The sequence below is a fragment of the Aplidium turbinatum genome, chromosome 11 (genome assembly GCF_918807975.1).
Source record: "Aplidium turbinatum chromosome 11, kaAplTurb1.1, whole genome shotgun sequence".
Taxonomy (NCBI): Eukaryota; Metazoa; Chordata; class Ascidiacea; order Aplousobranchia; family Polyclinidae; genus Aplidium; species Aplidium turbinatum.
Window position 1 is genome coordinate 21112587 of NC_137482.1, and position 23146 is coordinate 21135732.

General features: G+C 37.2%; 1 protein-coding gene across 3 annotated transcripts; it reads left to right on the plus strand.

Annotated features, from left to right (window-relative positions):
• The first annotated feature begins 1946 nt into the window (after positions 1-1946).
• LOC145779473 (exocyst complex component 3-like) lies at positions 1947-22473 on the plus strand. 3 transcript variants are annotated; one of them, XM_082591073.1, is made up of 20 exons: positions 1947-2175; positions 2483-2652; positions 3081-3210; positions 3585-3716; positions 4750-4859; positions 5079-5192; positions 5368-5557; positions 5867-5942; positions 6577-6670; positions 6862-7027; positions 7245-7332; positions 7991-8115; positions 14720-14850; positions 15035-15110; positions 15220-15404; positions 15970-16075; positions 16569-16652; positions 20308-20400; positions 21059-21174; positions 22067-22207. In XM_082591073.1, the coding sequence occupies exons 1-19, from the start codon at positions 2041-2043 to the stop codon at positions 21158-21160; spliced, it is 2307 nt and encodes a 768-aa protein (XP_082447199.1). In that variant the 5' UTR covers positions 1947-2040; the 3' UTR covers positions 21161-21174; positions 22067-22207. The 3 variants fall into 3 exon arrangements, with proteins under 3 accessions (XP_082447199.1, XP_082447200.1, XP_082447198.1); XM_082591074.1 differs by having other exon boundaries at positions 22071-22188; XM_082591072.1 differs by lacking the exon at positions 21059-21174 and having other exon boundaries at positions 22067-22473.
• The last annotated feature ends 673 nt before the right edge of the window (positions 22474-23146 follow it).

The following is a 23146-nucleotide window of genomic DNA, read 5'->3' on the forward strand; positions in this document are numbered from 1 at the left end:
CAATTACAATACAAATAAACCTGAAATAATTGTTACAGCTGCATGTTATGCAAAGTACTAAATAAGAAACAGTTCAACATACAAAACTGGAAATGACATTGCCCCGTTTAGAGTTCGCCATCTATCATGCCCCAAATGATGTACATGGTCTGCTTGAACCAAACAACCAATCAAACCAATACAATGGTTGCTTGACAATTAACTGCCCTAGTCCAAATCACTACCACTGCTCATTAAGGTTGATAAAAGGCAGAAAAACCATGACTCTTAACTGCAGATAACAAACAAATAAGTTATGAGGGAAACATATTTATTGAAAAATTGTCAGCACTTCAAATTATTGGTTTTTAACTTTTGTTGAGTAGTTGACATTATGTAGGCCTAGTGAAGAGGTGCAATGAAAGTTACAAGTATATTCAATATTCAATCATTCACAATTCAATCAATCAAGTATGATATATCAAATATTCAATCAATGATGCAGCTGATAAAATGTTCGTTATTTTTATGCAACAATCTGTACAAGTAAATTGTACAAGTACAAAGTCCAATGGATTTATTAGTTATGTATTCCTGTGGTTTGTCTGTAGTTTTTAGCACAGAGTGACGGAGCACTTATGTTTGTTGAGAAAACTTTTCATAAAATTTTGGAACTATTGATTAGGCTAATTAATTGTCAACTGAGCCTACAACTGGATGCTGGAATGGTTGATTTGTGTAAAAAATAGTTCAAATAAATGTAATATCAATCTAAGACCTTTCTGCTTCTTAACGTAATATATTTCGCGAAATTAATCTTAATTGCTAGTTGCTACCCACATGCACACAGCCCCATATAGCCAATTACAACAATGGTTTTTGTATTGCTGTGGCACTACATCAATGCTATCGTTATTACATGCAAGTACAAAACTACCTACTTCACACAACCACTGCCATTTGACGTTCAAATGAAGAGTCCCTACATATAAAACACTGAAGTGCTAACCGAGATATGAAAATTAATAATTTAGCCCACAGGCAAGCGAATTTATATCAACCTTGCAAGCAAATAACGGACGCAAGAAAAAAGAAAGCTTCACTAGCTTGACTACAAAGAGTCCTCTACCGGATGTTATTTTAAAACTTTTCAACCAGCAAAGGTCCAGAAAACTCTTGAATAAACAAAACTTTTCACCAGTTTTGAACCTTGTGCATTCTTCTGGAGTAAAGTCAAACTATCGTAAAATGTTGTGAAAGATGCATTTACTTTATCGCTTTATCAATCAGACGCGATTGACTTTTCCCAAAGTTTAGTTTTCGGAATGATTTGGCCACTTGTGTAGGGCATGGCATGCTATAAATATTCTAATCAGGCGATATAAAAATTATAAACTTGAAACAAAATATCGCAAGAAATTGTTTCAAACTAGTTACAAAACGAAATTTGAAATGTCAGTCCGTCAATAAACTGAAATAAACTTAAATGAAGATTGGCAAGAGCTAAGGCATAGGCACACATCACATGAATCATAAAAATTCACTTCTTTGTTGACTCATTGTTGTGCAATTTTTCTTCAAATCAATATTAAACCAGTTCAGTTAACGTTCATGTAACATGTATATTTTGGTCATGCTAAATCTAAAACAAGATTATAAGAAATAGCAAACAAAAAAATTTAAATAAAAATTTTATTTTTTGTTTTGAAATATTTTTCTTTAAAATACCTCATAGCTTTATTTTGTTTCAATAACCTTTTATTTCATAATGATAACAAATATTCTTGTTGAGTTGTTTTGTTTCAGACAACCGTCCATAGCAGTTTCTACTTTCAAAAGACTTTTTTGGAGAGTTTTGGCAAACATCAAATGTTTGAGCGCTGTTTGTCTGGCAACTCTGCGTATTTGGAATTTCTGAAGTTTGTCTGAAGTTGAGCTGAGCGAGTCCACTACTGTAGTCCGTTTTTGTTGCCAGCATTTGTTTTATCTCATGTGCTAAGCTAGGGTTAGTTCTATTTGTGTCGTGACTTATTAATGAAGTAAATTTTCTGCATTGGTACAATGGAAAACAAGTTGGTTGGTCGTGCTGAAGCGGAAGCTCATGATAAGGCCATCAAACAAGTGGCGGCTATGCTGCAACGGCCAGATCAACTAGAAAAAGTAGATCAATGCAGACGAAGAGTTGCTCGTAAGAAGGTGACAGTTTATCCTACGTTAATTTCCTATAAATTTGTTACAATATAAGTACAAAACCAAAATAAAAAAACTAAACCACTGCCTAGCTGCAAAAACAACATTGACATAGTTTTTAATGGATAAAGAGCCTGGCTGCCTACGGTATCTAACTGCATGAATTAATTTAAGGGACACACACAATATTCCTTGTACTTGCATAAAATCATTTTATGTCAAGCATCTTGTTCTAAAATGTGATCTTGCAAAAGATCTTTGGAGTGGTTTTTGAGCCAAGACAAACTGAAACTAACTTACATTAAACTTTCAGGCATCTGTTGAGGCCCGACTGAAGGCAGCCGTCCAGTCCCAGCTTGATGGAGTGAAAACTGGGTTGAGCCAACTGACAGATGCTTTGAATGAAGTAAAAGCTGTGAAAGAGAGCATGCTTGGAGTTGATCAAATGTATGCTAATTGTGGAAGGTTAAGTGACAAGATGAGGTGAGAAAATTTTACGGAGCTGGTATACAAGTCCCTCCCTCCCTTGGCAATTCACGACAAAGAGGAATTGACCAAAACATGTGGATTGAAGTGTGTGAACAGTAAAGCAAAGGTAAAGTAGTTTCACCCTATATGTTTGGTTGAGTCCTGTCTTTGTTATGAGTTACCAGGGGGGGGACTTGTATACCAGCTCCAATTTTACAATATTGTAACTTATTGCTGTAACTACAGACAGTGAATTTTACTGATGTTTATGTGTATGCTTCATAAAACTCTATTTCAATACAGCTCTTTTAGAAAAAATTTAAGTAGTTTGTCACATTTTATGATGGAACAATTGATGAAGGCAATACAAACTCAAAATTTTGTAAATAACTGACTGGAATGTTTCTCTATTTTTTCAATGAAAAACAACATGTTTTTTGAAGAGATATCAAAGATACAAGTGCCCAGCATAGACAACTTGCTGCTGCAATGGAGAATCTGAAACATCTTTTTGGTGTGCCTGAAGAAGTTGCAAAAGCACAAGAGTTGATAAAAAATGGAGATCTGTTGCAGGTTAATATCTATAGCCACTGAGAGTGAGTCGTAAATTGTGATGGTTGATTAGTTGATTGTTGCATTGTAGCAACAGTTTATAGATGGTAAATGTTTTTTTTTAGTAAATTTGTCTCTAGTATAAAATGTTTTTAAGGAGAAGAACAGAATTAAACCACCAGCTACTTTTCTTATGTGAACATTTCACTAATCATGAATTTGTATTTTTATGGAAGACTTTTATGCCTTGAAATATCTTGAAAATTTTATATCCATGTCATTGCAAAAACCACTCATTGTAATTTTATCCGAAATGCTTGGACTTTGTTTTCTTTTGCACTACTTTTTGTCTTCATTATCTTCAATGGACTTAGGTATTAACGAAATTCTTTCAGGCCCACAAATCTTTAACTGACTTAGAGACTTCAAGAGATGACTTGCTGTATGAACAGCACAAGCTTGCTAATCACAGTGAAGCTGATATCAAGCAACTGCAACATTACTTTGCTGAAGCAGAAGTTCTCTCTGTAAGTCATATTAATTTATTTAAGCATATCTATTTCACCATACCACCGTCCACCAATGTTCTAGCACAGAGGTGGGCAAACTACGGCCCGAAACAACTTTTTGTATGGCCCGCGAAAGCCTAAAACAATTATATATATAAAAAATAATCCTAAAATTGCTTGAAAATTTTAATTATTAGAATGACTTAATTAAATTTTTTCTTCATATATTTCATCTTAATTAAAGACAAATTATAGTCTTTTTGTCACTTTCTAGTAGTTTGTTTCCCCAGCCACATTGTGATCTTACATGGCTAATTGGCTATTATATCAGTGTCAAAGTAGCCATTGTTGAACAGCCGCTTACGTCACAATCGAAATTTCTGACTTCGGCTTGTCGCATCATGAGACTTTCTTTTTCGTTTTAGTCTTGATCAAGGCCAAGACTCTGGTAGAAAGAAAAACGGTGATTGCGACAGTTTTTCTGATTATGTTAATTCGCTCACAAATGTATTCTGTTTAATTCACTCAAACTGCGTCTGGCAAGTGTTATCTTGATGTGGGTTGTATTCAAATAAATAATTGAGACAAACAGTTTGTATATCTTTTATGTAACACAACTAACACATGTACTGTATACAAAATCTCTGTTTCTTTCGTCACTTTAAAAATAAATAAAAGCTTGTGTTTTGACTATTTTAGATTTTATGTTTTGCCTTATAATCTTAATTATACTATATTGCGGCCCTCGAACAAATTCAGATTCTGAATGCGGCCCTCGAGATAAAAAGTCTGCCTACGGTACCCCTGTTCTAGCAGCTCATACCGTGGACATACAAATTTTTCAAGTGTTGATTTTTTTTGTTTAAAGTAGATTATTATGTTGCTTAGTGACAAAAATCAACTAAAAACAGTTGGTGCCAGTCACAGAGCAAGAATAGATTTGATAGAACATCGGTGAAGCTTACAAAGCCAAAGCAACTTTCTGCTACTGCTCCAGAGTGTAGCTGTATGTACGCATCACTAGCTCTAATGTTTTTCATCATCAATACAGAAAGAACTTGGTGAAACATTGTGGAGACTTTTGAGCAAGACACTTTCAGTCGTCCGGAAAGATTCAGCGAGAATTGTTACTGCTCTGCGGATTGTAGAAAGAGAACACAGGTATATTGAAGTTTGACTGCGTAATTTGAATTTGTGTCATTTGTTTTAATTCATAATTTCTTAAGTTATGAAATGCACTATTTTGTTTTGATACAATATGGTATGAACGTCATTTTTTGCCAAACAATTATTTACAAATATTGGACAAGAATGCAATATCAGCAGCAACGTTATGTGTTATGTATGTTTGTTTATTTCTCATCAATCAATCTGGAACAGAGCTGACATGAAGATCTTGGAGCAGGAAAAATATTACGGATTTTTACCTCCTCTGCGACCTAAACGGTGGAGAGAAAAAGCGATGGAAACACTGAAACAAGCTGTGGAAGACAGGTATTATTCGTATGGCTAATATTCCTATGCCATGTGAAATTTGATTTATTTTGAGCGTTTGACATTACTACAGCTCGTCAATCATATAGTCCGCACCTGTAATTTTTATTTTACAGAACATAAGTTTTTAAGCCATACCTGGATGTTATAATCAACTGTTTTCTTATTTCTTCAGAGTTGAAAGTGATGTCTACGATACTAGAGAGTCTGACAAGATGTGGCTTATTCGGCATCTTGAGATCTTGAAGAAGAATTGTCTGGAAGATCTTAGAGTGATCAAGTTTTTATGCGCTCCCTGCTTTCCTCCTGCTTACAATATCTTTGAACAGTCCGTCCACTGGTATCATCTTGCGCTATCTTCGCATGTATGTGATCGGTAGAAGTACAAGCTTGTCAAAGTAACTGGGCATTTTTTGGCTTAACGTATTAATCTTTGAATCATTGTCGCGTGAAAGGGTCTGATCGTGGACGACTCTTTCAAAGACCTAAAATAGTTTAAAACTGCTAAACTTTATTCCAACATTTTCAACTTAAAGCTATTGAAGGCTAAACTTACACAGAAAAAAAAACTTGCTGTCATTATCACATGAAAGAGCAATGTACAAACTGTTATAGTTACTGTATTTTTTTACTTTTGTTCTGTAAGTTTATGGCGATTTTTTCATACCTTGCAGGTTAAAATGCTTATAAACGACCAGCTAGAAGGCTCCGAGATAATATCATTGCTGACATGGATCAACCACTACACAGGTATGTTTACAGGGTCTGCTACTATTCGGTGAGTCCGATTCGGTGAGTCCGATTCGGTGAGTCTGATTCGGTGAGTTCCTAACCTCTAACCCCTAACCCTAACCCCAACCCCCTAACCCTAAAACGGCAATGATAATTAGGCTGCGGTACCCAATAATTTAAAAAAAAAATTGAAAAAATCCCCCGTTAAGGGATCGGACTCACCGAAACGGGCCATTCCCATGTTTACAATACACCTGTGTTCTCTTTCTACAATACGCAGAGCAGTAAAAATTCTCGCTGAATCTTTCCGGACAACTGAAAGTGTCTTGCTCAAAATCTGTGCAATTGCATTTAAGGGTTCTTGCATCCTTTGGTCTTCGCAGCTTATTGCACTGATACTGTAGTACACTTTAAATCATTTGCGTTGACTATTTGAGGCCTCAGTTTGACGTAGGTAGACAAAATCTCATCATAAGCTTTCCTGCGCTGATACCTGCTGTCTCTTAAAGTGCGCTTATCAACTAATTTGAGCCGTAGTCGCTTTCATTCTATTACAGAGTCGAGTGTTCATCGATTAGGCGTAAAAAAGTGTGTTCTGCAGCTTAACTACTAGTGTTCGAAACTCGTCTTATTCGGAATGCGTTTGCTCCAGGCGTCGAGTTCATGGGCCACCTGGAGCTTGGGTTGGACACAAACAGACTACCGGCTTTGCTGGACGATAGCGTCAGTGAAGAGTTAATGCAAAGGTAGGCCATGTAAAGTTAGTTGGCAGAAGCTGCATTTGGTGAAGTTAATCCCACGTATTCTATAGGAGAGACCGTTATAGAACTTTTTTAATGCGTAAACTAATTACTAAATCTTACTTTGTGACTGATGTGACAGTTGTCAATGTTTTGTGAAGAAAATACCACTCTATTAACGAAAGGTTGGTTTATAGTTACTTCTTAACCACCAAAGAGAATCTTTTATCCTGGACACAAAAGTCCCTTCAACAAGATGCTGCAGATTGGACAAGAAACGAGGAGCCTGAAACGGATGTTGATGGATACTACAGGACATCACTTCCAGTCATCCTATTTCAGATGATTCAGCAGACAATCCAGGTGGAAATTATGAAGTTTATTAAAATTGTAATCTAAGTTCATTTTTACATCTCGAGTTTGACTATTATAAATTTTCCTAGAAAGTTTAGATGTTGAACAAACTGCTTCAGAAGGTTTCTAATAATCTCGGCTTTCATTTTACGACTTGTAGGCCTAACGTTTAAAAACGTAAAAATAAATCCTTTCATAACAAACTCCACTTTGTCACTACACGCAGGTGGCAGAGACCATATCGGACACGTTGAGGAAACGTGTCTTTGACGTTTGCATCAGTGAAATGAAGAAGTTCGTCAGGTCTTACGCAGGTACGGAATCCATGCATTATATAAGTTATAGACTTACTGCTTTCAATTGTTTCTCTAAATTCGGTTTGCACTTCACAAGTTTGATAACTGTGAGGAAGAATTGTTTTGATTCTCTGCTGATTTGAATCGATAATTAATTTACCTGTCAAATATGTGCTGGTTGAAAGATGAATTTAATTGCCGCAGCTAGTATACAGCAGCGTTGATGTGAATTTGTTGCCTTTGACGTAAAGGTGAAAGTCTTTGATTTAGAATTCTAGATTGCTGTTCTTCCAAAATTGCCGCTTCGGAGTTCTACATGATGCTGAACAATTACTTATTCAGAAAAATCTTCTGCCCAAAAACATTTTCCCAAATTCTCCTAATCGCCCCTTTGCATGTTTGGTAGTAATATATGGACCTATTGGTCTGATCCAAATAAATAATAATAAAATCGCGCAATTGGAGAACCATGACCTAAATTCTAGACTAGATTTTAAAATACTGTATTTGCAGTGGGGGCTTTGCAGTGATCTAATCAGCGTATTGGCAAGTACTTCGGGTGATGGCTTCAAATATCATTCAGCCTGCACAATGTGTGATAAAGTGTATCAGCATTTTATAGATAGAGCATTTTCTCCATAAAACATCGTTGAAATTTCTTTATTATAACTCAAAGAGGCGATCACAAGTTTCAAAGAGGAACATTTCCGTGACAGAGAATACCCACCTTACTACCCTCTCTACATGGTGGCTGTCACAAATAATTGTGAGGCCTTCACTGAATTTGCACTTAATATGCAGGTGACTTTTCTGGGTTAATAAGTAAAGAATTTGTGAATAGGATTTGCTTCAGTATCATCTTGTGTATTTCGTCATGGTTATAGTATGGATCTTCTCACGCTGACATACTACAGTATATATCCAATACAATTACAATCATGAAAAACTATGGTTCAAATTGTTGTATTGATGGAAAATTATGCGTAGTTTGCAATCACATCTTCTGCTGTCTTATCTGCAGCTTTTTAAACCAATGTTGATTGCGTTAAAGTTTATGCAAACTGAAAAAAATATCGAAAATTTCCATCCGTCGCAGTCGTGAAAAATGATTGTTTTGGCAAATCGTATGATCAGGAAATGCCGTTTTCGCCTAAGTCTTAATTTGGGCAACAACAACTCTCTCTAGACGCCACAAAACACCAGAGCTCGCTATGTCTTGCAACACCGGCATTCATGATTAACTATCTACCAGTGGCGGCTCGTGCCATGGGGCTGCAGGGCTGCAGCCCCCCCTGAAAGAAAGAGAAAAAAGGGAAGATATGTTTTCCTCTGTGTTTGTCCGACCCGATTACTTTTTTCACTTATGGATTGCGGATTGAAAATTAAAATATTTAAAAATTTGTTTGGAAACATGGCTTTGGGACAACATTCTTTGCAGCCCCAGATTTTGGATTTCAAGTGCTCTGATTGGCTAAAAAATATCCTTGAAGCTCCACCTCTTTTGGTATTTTACAGAATACATAACAGCAATTTTTGAATCTGTTGGGGCTGCATGGAAAACAGCCCCCCCCCCCCCTAACCGAATAATTCTACAGACTTTTTAAAGTTAAGTTTTGTTTCGCAGAGTAGCGATGAGACATGACTGTAAATGTGATAGCTGTAGGATTAGGGTATTCAACAGGTTATAGGATGTACCGGTACTAGGGCAAGAAAACAACAGTGCTAGGACAAGAAACAATAGTGCTAGGACAAGAAACAATAACTTACACTGGATCTCGAACCTCAATCGTCTTAGGCTACTGTGTGACTGTGATGTGCAGTCTGACCATAAAAAGAGCTCAACACCTGCTCTCCTGGGCCACATCGAAACCTGCTTTTGCCTGAGGATGGGTTTCTTTTATGTCCGGTTTTCTTTATCCATCCTATTATTGTTATTACAAAGTGGCTATTTTTACACACTTGTTGCCATAGTTACAATCAGGTGTTGCCAGAGTTAGGATTAAAGTTAGGTAGGGTTAATTAAGGTAAGGGTTAGAGTTAGGAATAAGGTTAGGGTTTTGATCTTTGCCAAGTTTTGATCTTTGCATGTGACTACATGCTGCTGAGGGTTGGTATAGTATTTTCTAGGGCAAGGAACGATAATTGTTTCCACTCAGTGATTCGTCAGGAGTGATAGATAGTTAAGTTAGGTGCTTCACTAGTGTCTGCCCTCTAGGTCTAGTACCGGTATGCTGCAGAAGTGCATCTACATGAATGATTTATCTTCTGAATTAAACGGTCTTTCTGTTGGCTGCTGCATTGGCAACTCCTGTCTTCAATCATTTAATGTATGCTGAAGGCTTGTGTTGTTTTGCATCAAGTGTCAAGGGACTCCAGAAACTCATCAATGTTTGTCAAATGTATGTAGTTTCTCATGACATTATATTTAATTGCAACAAAACTGTTGGTGTTTTATATAAAGCCTAGATGTTGAAATTTGGCTATAATCCGATCATATATAATACGGTATTTAAATAAAAATCGTATCTGCTTTGAGACCCTTGAAATATATTGGAGTAATAATTAACGCTTCTACCTGATGATAAAGACATGAAACGACAATTACGGTCATTGTATTGTTCTGAAAACATGTTAAAAGCAAGGTTTTCCAAACGTTTGATTGCTGTTAAAAATGTGTTGTTTCGTTCCTATTGTATGCCTTTATATGCCTGTCAACTATGGTGTAACTATCTTCTATCCAGTAGTAATCGCTTACGTGTTGGATACAATAATTGTTACAGAATGTTGTTTAATCTGCAGAGACGATGCAGCATCACCTCTGCATTCGTTGATAACAATATCACCATTTTTCAAGCTTTCATTTGTAAAAAATTATATCAGTTTGTAACCCGCTGTAACTTGTCTTCCAACCAATGGATATATGAACTAATGCGAACAGACTGTTACACTCAATCTTTGTATTTGGTACATTACGACTCAGCTCTTCGGAGTTGAGTATCTGCTTTGTTTCTACTTTCATCTTGAGTCTGATGCAAATAAATAAAAAAAAAATATCATATATATATGGATACTCTTATTTTGACTCTGAATCTACCTTCATTTAAAAAAATTGACAATGATTTCATTTGTCTTAACAGGTTTATGCTATAATAATTTACACTTTAATTGGAACATTTTGCAATTTATATACAATGGATAATTCTGTAATGTCATTGAAAAAAATTAGGTTTTCCCAGTTGTCTCTGCAAGAAAAACTTAGCATCAAAGCACAAGGAAGACCCACTCCAAACCTTGACATTTCCCAATCATCCACCAGTAGAGGTAACCCTTATGCAAGGAAGTTTAACAGAAATGTGTATGATGATCATGACTGGCTGTGTGGCTGCAACAGTGAAAATGCTTTCTTTTGCTTTCCCTGTTTACTGTTTGGTGGAGATCAAGAACATTCCTGGACCAAAGTAGGTGTGAAAGACCTGAAACATCTCAGTAGAAAGACAGAGAAGCATAGTAGATCAACTTTCCACATGAACAATACTTTGAGTCTTTCAGTGCTTGGCAGAGTTAATATTGCTACACTTATAGATTCTGGATATCAACTCTCCATTACTAAACATAATGAAGAAGTAACGAAGAACAGAACAGTATTGTCAAAGATTATAGATTGTATAAAATTTTGTGGCAGATTTGAATTGCCATTAAGGGGACATGATGAAAGTCAAGGCTCAAAAAATCCTGGTATGTTCATGGGGTTAATTGATTTTGCTTCCAATCTTGACTCACGCTTCCAAAATCATTTTAATTCTGCAAAGGTATTCAAAGGTACATCCAAAACTATTCAAAATGAGCTTTTGGAAACGATTCTTGAGCTTTGCAAAAGCAAAATTAAAGAAGAAATATCACAGTCTGAATTTGTAGCAATCATGTGTGATGAAACTACTGACATCTCAGAGAAGACACAGATGGTGATTGTACTACGGTATGAAAGTCATGAGAAGCCTGTTGAAAGATTTTGGGTTTTTTTTAATCCTGCTAACCAGACACTCTGTCTTCAATCCTATTTCAGGAACTTAAAGTTTTGCTTGGGAGCAATACATCCAAACTTGTAGCACAAACTTATGATGGTGCTGCTGCTATGAGTGGTGCAAGAAATGGTGTGCAATCAAGAATCAAGCAAGTATATAGCAATGCACACTTTGTCCATTGTTATGCACACCAGCTAAACTTGGTTATACAAAAAGCCACTTCGCAGAATACCAGTGTCAGAGTCTTTTTTAACAGTCTTTCGGGAATCCCAAGTTTTTTCTCCAAATCTCCTCAAAGAATGGCTGCTTTGGACCAAGTTGCTCAAAGGCGTATTCCTCGCCCATCAGCAACACGATGGAATTTTAAAAGCAGGACGGTGAATGCTGTATCGGAGGTAAAAGACGCACTTATAGAATGCTGCTCAACTTTGGAACAAAGCAACTCTTCGGTGACTGGCTTTGCTGCTGCTGGTATAAAACGAATGCTCATAGATCCAAAATTTGTGTTTTGGTTAGATTTCTTTTCGAAAATCATGCCTCATGTTGACATACTGTTTGCTCAGCTGCAGTCTGTGGAGCTTGAGTCATTCAAAGTGCAGTGCTCTCTGGATAATTTTCTGTCAGCAATACAAAGAATAAGGGAAGGCATTGCTGCAGACAATGAGTCACCTTCACCCACACGGAGAATGCCTGAATCCCAAATCATTGATGCTAAAGAAGTATGTGATGTTGTCTTAATGCAGTGTCAAGAAAGGTTCAAGTTCACCAATCATCTTGAAGCAAGCACTTTATTTAATTTGAAAAATGCTTCACAATATGCAAGACAGTTTCCAGAAAAAGCTTTAGAAAAATGTTGTGAAGCATACCCTATGTTAATCAAAGACAAGCTCAAACCGGAGCTGTCTGTTCTCTATTCTAGAAATGACATGCATTCAGTGAGTGGACTTGTGCAGCTGCTTTCGTTGCTAAACCTGGAAGGAATGCAATCAACTTTTTCTGAAGTAATAAAGCTAGCTAAAATTCTACTTACCACTCCAATGTCAACAGCAGAACCAGAACGTTGCTTTTCATCACTGAAAAGGATTAAAACCTTTTCCCGCAGCACCATGTGTACTGAAAGACTTTCTGCATTAGCCATGGTGTCAATAGAAAATCGCTTAATAACTGAAACCAAAGATTTCAACGAGAGGGTAATTGACCATTTTGCCATGGCAAAAAGTCGCCGAATGGAATTCATCTATAAATAAAGGTCCGCTGTCCTTTATATGTGATGCTCAGTAATGTGTAGCAAAGAGTAAATGTGGCACCTATGGCTTGAGCGAGATCAATGGTTATAATTACAATATGTGTGTGTGTATTTGTTTGTTTTTGTAATGTTAGGTTCAGTCGTGTTCTCATTGCTTTAAGAATTGGCGCTCCAATTGTTTCTGGAATGAGGAGGCGACTGATTCTTAACTAATTCATCTACTTGTTTTAAAGTGTCAGGTTTGGTGGCCGTGCTTAACTATATTTATCGATGCATATACCGCAATATTAGATCCTTTCATGCACGTCTTAAACCATTAAGGTTTTGCCACCTTTTCCTTTTGTTGGTTTTGTTACTGTATTTCTTTTTTACAATATCATTTCTTTTGCATTCTGTCAAAGAAAAATAATTTGAATTGAACTGAATTATACTTGCCATCCAGTGGGCATTTATACTTGTGATAGAATTGAGATTTTGTCTTTGTCCTTCTGTATTGTGATACATGCAGGGTTGCTAGCTGGCTTCAGCTGGCAAAAGATAATTTTTGTAGGAAAGAATAAAAAATGTTAACTTCCAAGCATTTTTAGTTCTGGAGCAGTGGGTGCATACATGCAGGGTGCTCCAAAAAAGATGTAGCTACGGTTATACTACATGTATACTGCAATATACTGTGTGTGTGCGAAGATTATGTACTTTGTAATGAGATCGTTTTTAACTGCAAAAAGTCGTTTGCTATGTATTTTCTAACTAATCACTTAAAGTTAAATTTAAATCCAATTTCACGGCTCAACGGAAGTCAAATCAAATCTGTAGATAGCGTCAGATACTTGGGTGTATTTCTTGACACGGCAATGTGTGATGACAAGGATATAAACCGACAAGTACGATCATTATACTGTTTTACCAATAAATTAAAATTTTACAAGAGCTCCAGTGAAGTTAAAAATGTTCTCTTCCGTTCATATTGTACCCCAATGTATGCATGTCACCATGGGAAAATTATCACCAACGTGAATTAATCGCTTGCGTGTTGCATTCAATAATGCATTTAGAATTATTCACCATTTGCCCAAACATTATAGCGTAGGCTACGTGAACATCAAGTCTTGTGTAACATTGTATGTCATATAACATTTGATGCATTACAACGGAAAAGGGCCTTTTTTTTGTTGGGTAATGTGAATCATCGTCAAACTCTATTGTTGATTCCCTGATAAGGTATGACTGCTATCGTAACTCAAACTACCTCCTTCATTATAATACCACTATGTAGGCTATGCCGTTACCTAGCCTTGATGGCTGCTATGGCACAGCAGTGATATCAACATTCATCGATTGATAAAGTTTAAATTTCTTTTTATAGTTGGGTGTTTGAACAGATTAAGTATGATATTTCATTTTGAATATTGATTTTTGTTTCGCATGTTTAATTTGTGTGATATGGATCGCATGATCTGAAATGGACGATTGATTAATAAATTTATTGCTTACTTCAGCGTCATTCCTGTGAATGTACTTCTGTTTGTCTTTTGTTTCTGTGTATTTTTTTGTGTGGATCGTATGTGGACAATCGTGTCCGATGCCGGCGATCGACAATAAATATTTGCAGACAACAAACTGAGCGAACTATTGAGAAAACGACGAAGTGCATAGAACATAGTTTGATTTGTATTTAGCACTGATTTTGAATATAAAAATTTGAAATATTAGTATTTTTCAAGCTCTACAGCAGCATTTTTGACTGTTATTCCACTCCCAAATTTCTTTTGAAAATGCTCTCAAAATGCACCAAATTAAATGTAATTGTAAAAAATTTTCTGGGGGAGGCTCCCCAGACCCCCCGCCGTGGGTGTCGCCTTCGGCGACACGCCCGCAAGGTTCGCCTGATATCGCCCTCCAACAATTCTTGGATATGCTGCCTTGCAGCCCCCCCAATTCAGGAGGCCACCAGCCGCCACTGCTATCTACTAGGTTAATCACGACATACAGTATGATAATAATGATTGGCAGCGGCAGTTTTGAACTCGGATGCCCATAATCTGGATAGATGCTTCCTACTGTATCTTAAATCTTACCCAAAATTTCTCTTCAGTAAATTACAAGTGCACCACTGTGAACATCATTTTCCTACTTCTAGCTTGGTATGGAGAAAGGGCGCGACATAACGAGGTTGGATGACCCTGAGATCGAGCTCCTGCAGCTTGACCGAGACGACTCTGATGAAAATGTTCGGCTTTCTGAAGGAGGCAGCAACGACCCTTTATTACAGTATGAACTAGTGGGCTGTTGTGAACAAAATAATGTAGATTCAATGACTTTTATATGCAGTACCGTGTATGCCATATATAGATGTTTACAGAGAGAGGTGGCAGTTGAATTACCGGCTAGTTGTCATTTCCATCTTTCAGCTTTTCCTTTCGCTGACTACAAATAGCTACACTTTGATTGACAGATTCCGTCATGAGATGGACAACGTCGCCCAAGCCGCGTGTGGGTTTTTACTTGACGAGGTTTTCCTGGACTTGAAGGTGAACATCAAACTACTCTTTTTAGAAACCAACAACGAACACTGCTCATGAACTGGAAACTACTTTGCTTTAACATCGTTGCATATCGACTTCGAAATTCGTTTTGCAGCCTCACTGCGACAGCCTCTTCCAACGGTCATGGATGAACGAGTCGACGGCGGTTGACACCATCTGCGTCACAATCGAGGATTATTACACTGACTACGTTCACTTGCGGCCAAGATACTTTGCTTGGATCATGCGGGAAGCGGAGAGGAGGGTCGTTGTGGGATACCTACGTGCTGTTCTGGGAAGGTGATAGATTTTTACGATTTTATAACGTTTATTTTGCGCGTTTTTGAGGAAACATTAGTCCTTTGTACATGTAAATTTTTTAGATTTGCTGTCGTTTACTTTTTTTTATTAAAAACTTTTACCTGGTGATATTAGCCAGCCAACTGAAAAGTATTATTTCAATCAAACGTCTGCTCTCTCTTCTGTGAAAATGGAAACGTTCTTTTGTAGAAACGTGACACTTATTTAGAGCTTGGAATGTTAAATCATCAATAAAATGTGAACGTTCTTAGTGGCTTTGACTTACAATTCTTCTGTTAACATTGTGATATAATAGTTATATTTTTATCTACATTCTTTTTTTTTCTTTACTCTTCTTTATTGTTTCATTTTACTATTAAATAACGTAACGTTTGTTTACGTAGTATTGAGTGCAGACTCGACGGCTTTTCAGGGCTACCTAGGGCACATACATAAATGACTGACTTCACCATTTTTTTCTGCTTTCTTGGCTACGTCCGTCCGTGTAACGCATAGCGGCCAAACTCAAGAGACGTTGAATCAATGTAAAGATGATTTGTTGCAGACGGATCAAGCTAAATAGTCCCTCAGATCGGCTGAAAACTGGTGAGAAGCTCCTCCAGGAACAACAGATGCTTTCCTCCTTGTTCAACAAGCTCTCACCATCCCATGTATGTCTTTAACTTCAACATTTCAAGAGATTTTTTTTCTACATTCAAACTTTGTTATATGTAATCTTTAGCTACTGATTTGCAATTATTGTGGTTTCTACAACCAAACGTGATTAGTTATATTTTCAACTGAAACTCTTGCAAGACTTCGTGCATTGTCTGCATGTATTGAGCTTTGTTTCCGTCAGGATATGAAACTTGCAAATTATGTTAGCAGTGTACCGGCAGTTAGAGTCATTCTTACAAGGTTGTTAATAAGACATACATCTTCATTACTAAAATCTTTTATCCATTACAATTAGATAACGAGTTGGCAACCCTGTTTAACAATGGGAGCAAGATAACGTTGATATTGCAGCTAAGCATATGTACGTCGATGTAATTGAACGCTTGCTCTAAAGTTGGAATTCAACTTTGACGTGTTTGGCTGATCTTAATGTGCCGATTTGACAATTATATTAATTTGTTTTGCAATAATTGTTTGTATGTACAGAGTCGTTCCCCGTGCGAGGTCCTCATACCTGTCGCTGAAGTAATCAAGCTACAAGACAAAAGTATGATGTCGCTGGAATTATCCGTAAGCTTTTTAAGCCGTTTTTACAATAAAATCGCATCTGTCCTAGCGTCCGGTAAATGGGAATTTAGATGGAGCGGACAAGAAGTGCGTGCCCGTGATGGGCATGCAACTAATGTGCTTTTGGTCGTTGTATAGAGGTTCTACTTCCTACCACAATGTCAACGTTACAAATTGCATGCTTAATTCAGGGGTCCCACTCGGCATAAAATCATAAAAAATCATAAAATTTTGCTTGATTTGGAAAAAATCATAAAATAGCATAAAATATAGACACAATCATAAAAAATCATAAAATTTAGTTGTAATGGAGAACTGAGCATGTAAAAATCAAAAAAATTAATATAGTGTAATGTGTAACAATTCCAACCATGATAACAGCATAATTATTTGTGTAACGATTGTGTTGAATGCATTGATTTAGGATAACATGTGGTTGCGTAATCAAGTCCAGTGTTGCCTGTGGAGCTGGAATGAGAAAAGGAGCGTAACTAGATACTTTCAGTGCATGTTTTAAACGCCATTAGCAGGCCTTAAAACTCGTGTTTTTTTTCCGGCAGCCATCGTGGCCTACCGAGAGCTCCTTCTCGGCGGCCAAATCTGCGTGCTTGGAGGCCAAAATACAATAACGATAGCACAAGTAACTAGCATTAAACTTGCAACAATGTTAAAATGATCACTTAGCGTTGTTGAAGTTTGGGCGACGTCCTGCAATAGAATCGTTGTACCACGCATCAAATGCTTCATCGGGATTGTAATCCGGTATTGCGGGACCATCAAACGACCCTAAATTGTTTTAACTGCTCGCAGCTCAGTAAATTGTTTCAACTGCATACCGCCTTTCATAAAACCTGACCATTTATTCCGTTATGATGTCACCATTGAGGGTGTGAAGTCACTAACCCACAGCGTTCTCAACTATGAAGACACGTGTTTTACCCGGATGTCAACTAACCTAGTTCTCCTTTTTAACAACGATTCAATATCCGACAACATTGAATCGATATAAAAACGACAATATTGCCAGCCGATGTAAATTAGCACTTCGGATTAACAGTTCGTTAAAATAAACATCGGGAATTGCAAACAAGACTTACAACGCTAGTGATCGCAGCTGGAAATATTCAATACAACAGTAGTGACTATGATGCGCTGACCTAATTCTGCGTCACTCTTTGATACTACATATTTTCGACATTTAATCCACGATCATTCTATTGCGAAATTAAATAATTGGCTAGAAGACACCGGCGGCCAAACTTGGGCGACGGAGGAGGTAGCACAGGCGGTCATTCAAGCACTAGTTAGAGGCCATGGCCGCCGGCTGCTTTAAGGCTTGCATTAGACATAGACAAGTAGACGCTGACAAGATTTCAAGACATTGCAGTTATTGTGGGAGAATGGTGAAAGGATAATTTGACAGCAATGTTTTGGGAAAAAGCGTAGGGCTAGGCAAGGAAACTATTGAGGCCATTTGCAAGCAATGTGTTACTCAGGCGAAATTCATGGCGGAAATTCATGGCCTTAAACCTTGAGTGGGACCTCTGACATTACTTCCTGTAGTTTTTGCCTTAGCAAAAAACTTCAAGTCAAAAATTGCATCTACCCGAAGATACAAAAGGTTTTAAGAAGCATTAAAGGATCCTTTGATTGAAGCTTATATTTCATTTGTATCATTTGCTTCTGGTGACTTTGAACGGTTTTTAGTCCTATTCCAATATGAAGAGCCACTGATTCACATTTTTTACTCAGCAATGTGCTATCTGATCACAGCTTTGCTTAGTAAATTTATCAAAAAAAAAACAACATATCATCCACAGAGTCAGAAAATCTTGTGCTTGATGTCACAAACAAAGAACTTCAGAAGCCCTTGAACTTGATTGATGCTGGAACATGAGCAAAAATTTTACTCAGTGATATTGCAGTCCTTACTGAAGCCGACAAGAAAAAAATTAAATCAGACTGTCTAAACTTTTTTGTGGTTGCTACAAGTTACCTTTTACATCATTTGCCATTGCATTCATCTGTTCTTAAGCAGGCACAATTTTTGCACCCAGAAAAAAGAAATGATGTTGGAACTACAACTTCTACTGTCAATCCATTGGACAGTTTCCAATTGCATTAAAAAGTGTCGTGCAAGTGCTTTTGCAATTGATGTATTTGTTTCAAGAGAAGAACTTTATGATAAGGCAAGACTGCAGTGGTTGCGGTATCAATCTAAGGATATTCTAGATGAGTTTTACAAAAAGACTGATCTTGAAAGTAACAAATACAGTATACACCAATTCCCAATCTTCTTACTGGACTCAAGCACAAATCAAATATGGTTTAACAGTAACACCCCTACAAAAAGTGTCTTCCTACAAGAGAATTGACTATTATTAGACAAAAATTGGAGGCCTGTTTGATGATGCTGGGATAAAAAATATCCGCAACTATTTAGTCTGGCAAAATGTTTTCTAACATTAAGTCACGGTAATGCCAGTCCTGAAAGAGGTTTCTCCATTAATACACATTTGATTGATTCACATAGAAGTTCTCTTAAAGGATACACAATTGTTTCACTGAGGATGGTGAAAGATGAACTAAATCGGTATGATGATGAGGTAAACTTTCCCATTAACCGTTTGAGTAATGTTACTAGAAAGTTGGTTTACATGAAAGTTGCCATCTGATCACGGCTTTGCTTAGTAAATTCATCAAAAAAAAAAAAAAAACATATCATCCACAGAGTCAGAACATCTTTTGGTTGATGTCACAAACAAAGAACTTCAGAAGTCGTTGAACTTGATTGATGCTGGAACATGAGCAAAAGTTTTACTCAGTGATGTTGCGGTCCTCAGTGAAGTTGACAAGAAGAAATTTAAATCAGACTGTCTAAACTTTTTTGTGGTTGCTACAAGTTACCTTTCACATCATTTGAGTAATGTTACTAAAAAGTTGGTTTATATGAGCCATGCAAGAAAGATCAAGCCACAACAAATACTGATTAACAGGTCTGTTCCAAAGGAATTATGATAAATTGGATTTCCGCAGAACCTAGAAGTACTGGTTATTCCCAATGTCTTTGCAAGTCTGTTGTTGCGTTGATTTGATTTTTAAAGTGCAGCTTGCTCTGAACTGAGCTAAACAATTTAACCACATTTAAATAATGTAAAGTATAACAAGCTTACAGTAGGCTATATTATGTTTTCTACTTCCACTCAAAAGCTGTACCGTAGCCTATGTTTGCTTTTACGTAATGACTTGCATTGATTGTTTTTCCGTAATCGCTTCTTATCCTTAAACTGTGAAAATAAATACTTTAAAAAAATTAAATGTAACAAAACATCGAGCTCTGATGTAAAATCATAAAAAAATCATAAAATTTTGATGAAAAATCATAAAAAAATCATAAAATAACCAAAAAAATTCATAAAAAATCATAAAATTTTTGACTTCTTTGGCATAAAATCATAAAAAAAATAGGAACATCTTGAGTGGGACCCCTGTTAATTGCACCAATTTGCTGCCATCTTGCCATGAAACTTTTTGAAGCGTGAAGGAAAGCAACGAAATCGCGTCATTTGATTTCTGAACAGTCCCGTACGTAACTTTATTCAATGCTCTGCAATGGCAACTCTCAATCGAAACACGATAATCTTGACTTCTATTCAAGGGTTTGATCAACAAATACCACGATGCCACTGCTGAACAGATGCAAGCTCTACTGGCCATCAGAGGGGACTTTTCGGCGAGTGAAGCAAAAGAGGTGATGAAGGCTTTACAAAGTGTACAGTGTACTTGCTTCTCGTTCAATTTCATTTCATTTTTGTTGATTTTCTGTTCTACTTTGTTTTCTTATTCATCCGAATCATCACCCATCTACGTCACAGTGTTACGCAGCATTCTTATCATGCATGAGTGAAAATGTCTGCTACATCTGAAGATCGTTTGAGTTTTGCAACATTTGCCTCCACACGATGGCGACAATCAAAGATCGTGTACAAGGACTCGCAAAAGAATTGGAGACGCAAATAAATAAATAAATTAGATAAACACGACTTTCAGTTTTAATCGACCATGCTTGCAGGGGCCTATAACCAGCACAAAAATTTTGGTGGGGCGAACACAAGTATTTTTGTACATGTGAAATTGCGCATTCTGAGGGTAATTTCACTCTAAATCAATGATACAACTTTGTCGAATGATGCTGTAACAGGGTGTGAAATTTTTATTCAAAATATTTCGGGGGGGGGGCTAATTGTCCCCTGACTACGCCCCTGCATGCTTGTATGCGCGTTCAAAAGTCTGCAAGCCTTGATGAAACTTCCATTCGTTTTGTGTGTAAGGTTTTTGTACACGTTTGCATGTTTTATTTGGTTTTTCTTTCATTTATTCATTTGTTTCATCCAAATCTGGAACAACAGTTGACCGAAACCGACTCTCGCACCAGGGAACTCGCTGATTGCTCAGAAATTCAATTGTTTGCTGACGTCGATCATGCTCCGCCCAGTGGATTATTCCGCTAACGACCTCATGTAAAGTATGGATCAAACTAGGCTCTTCAAATTTATGTTTTTTTTTGTGTTTTTTTCATTCAATAATTTGTGTTGTTTGCATACTTTTGATGAATGTTTTTTTTATCTTTGTGCTTTCATAGACTAGTATGTGCTGCTTGTTCTTGTGGCATATTTGGAGTTGTGGATTACCCAGTCAGAAAATCAGTTTTTTTTTTACATTGATACAAGGTCTGCAGATGTTGAATCAATGTAAAAAAGCAAAGTGATTTGCTGGTTGGGACATATGCCTACGTCCAACAAGTGTGTGGTAGCCTACAGCATAATATTTCTCTAAACAACTGAACTAAAACTGTTGCCAAAGATATGCACTGTTGAGAAGGAGCGATCTTCCTGGCGTCAGGAAGATTGCTGCCCAGCCACTTCTCTTTCCACATAGGTAATTATTCAATTGACTGACAAAAGCAGCGGTTGAGAACTATGTGGCATAAAGTAGTGGTGCGATACTGATGAGCCCAGCCTCATGGGCGAAACACGTGTCTATCGCTGTCAATTCTTGCTACACTGGACTGCCGAGAAACACAGGTTCTTAACCTTTTGCTTGTTGGCACCACCTTGAAATCACCAATCAGTTCTCCCACCCCCTCTTACAATGGATGAAAAGTAATAGTCACCTACAGTACAGAATGTTGTTAAACTAACCCTGCGAAAACAAACAACTTTTTACCTCATTTGATAACTAACTCTAATGATTTAGCACCTCGGTACTCCTGTCTTAAAGCCTAGTATACCTTACGCTTGTTGAATGCTGAAACCTGACGATTTAATTTTCCATGAACTTTTTGTAAAATCCCATCCTTGGCAAATTATTGCTTGCTGTGTCTGGACTCCATTTTTTGACTGCGTTGTGTTTTCCAGATAGTGCTGGATTCGATTCAAGCATTTGAAGATTGTGCCTCGGGTCCTGCAAGTTTCAAGCGCAGTACTTTGTACAGTCTTGCGGTTCCTCCACCGGCCCAACCTGCTACTTCTAAAACTACCTTGACTGTTCCAAATGCTTCTTCAATTTTAAGCCGATTTACTAACTAACGTGTTGTAAAACTAGCTGTGTTTGCTGCCTGTACTACTTTGTCACTTAATTTTCGCTTCAATGGCTCAAGGTTAATTTCAGCGTCAAAATGTCGTTTTGTGGTGCAATATTGTAATGGTGCATGATATTACCGTAGGTTGCAAAATATATCAATGTCTTGTGCTGCAAATATAATATAATCGTTCACTGATGTTATTGTTCACCATTGAGAGTTGACAAATAAAAGACGTGAACAGGCTGAAGAACCCGGGCAAAACTTTGGTTGGTTTTGAATCTTTATCCTCGGACTGAAAGCTTTTAGTCCAGTCGCTGAATGATTTGACCCGGAAAAAAATAATATTAAGCTGAAATTTTGTCAGGAGGTTCGATTGGTGATGTGGAGTCACCAAAAAAAGCCCATGATTCCTCTTTGGGAATAGTGAGTTCTGGCCGTTTTTCTGGTTCGTTATGGCAGCAGCTCCCATAGGCCAAAAATTCGAAATCGTCTAAAATTGATCTTTTATACCTCATTAGAAAGATAATTTAATGCTGAATCGCTTTTGAAGTACACACATTTGAAGGTATAAGACTTGTTACCGTACGGTACTCAATGCAACAAACAGTGTAGCCTACAGCCTAATTTTTCAATCATAGATCGATTTAGGATCTAGATTGAAAGAGTGAAGTTTTTCCGATTCGGTTGTTGAAATGTTGTTGTCGGGGAATTATTCCATTCACTAGATGCCGCTAAATGGAGAGCAGTTCTGAAATGCATTGCTCAAGTGCACACCCCGAGAGTCGAACCCACGCCGCGTGATCTTGAACCGGGCGCGTAACCATTGAGCTAACGAGGCGGACTTTAAATACGATTGTAGGTAAAGTGACTGCCTCCACCCATGTACTTCAAGCTATTGTTTTGGAGCCAATAT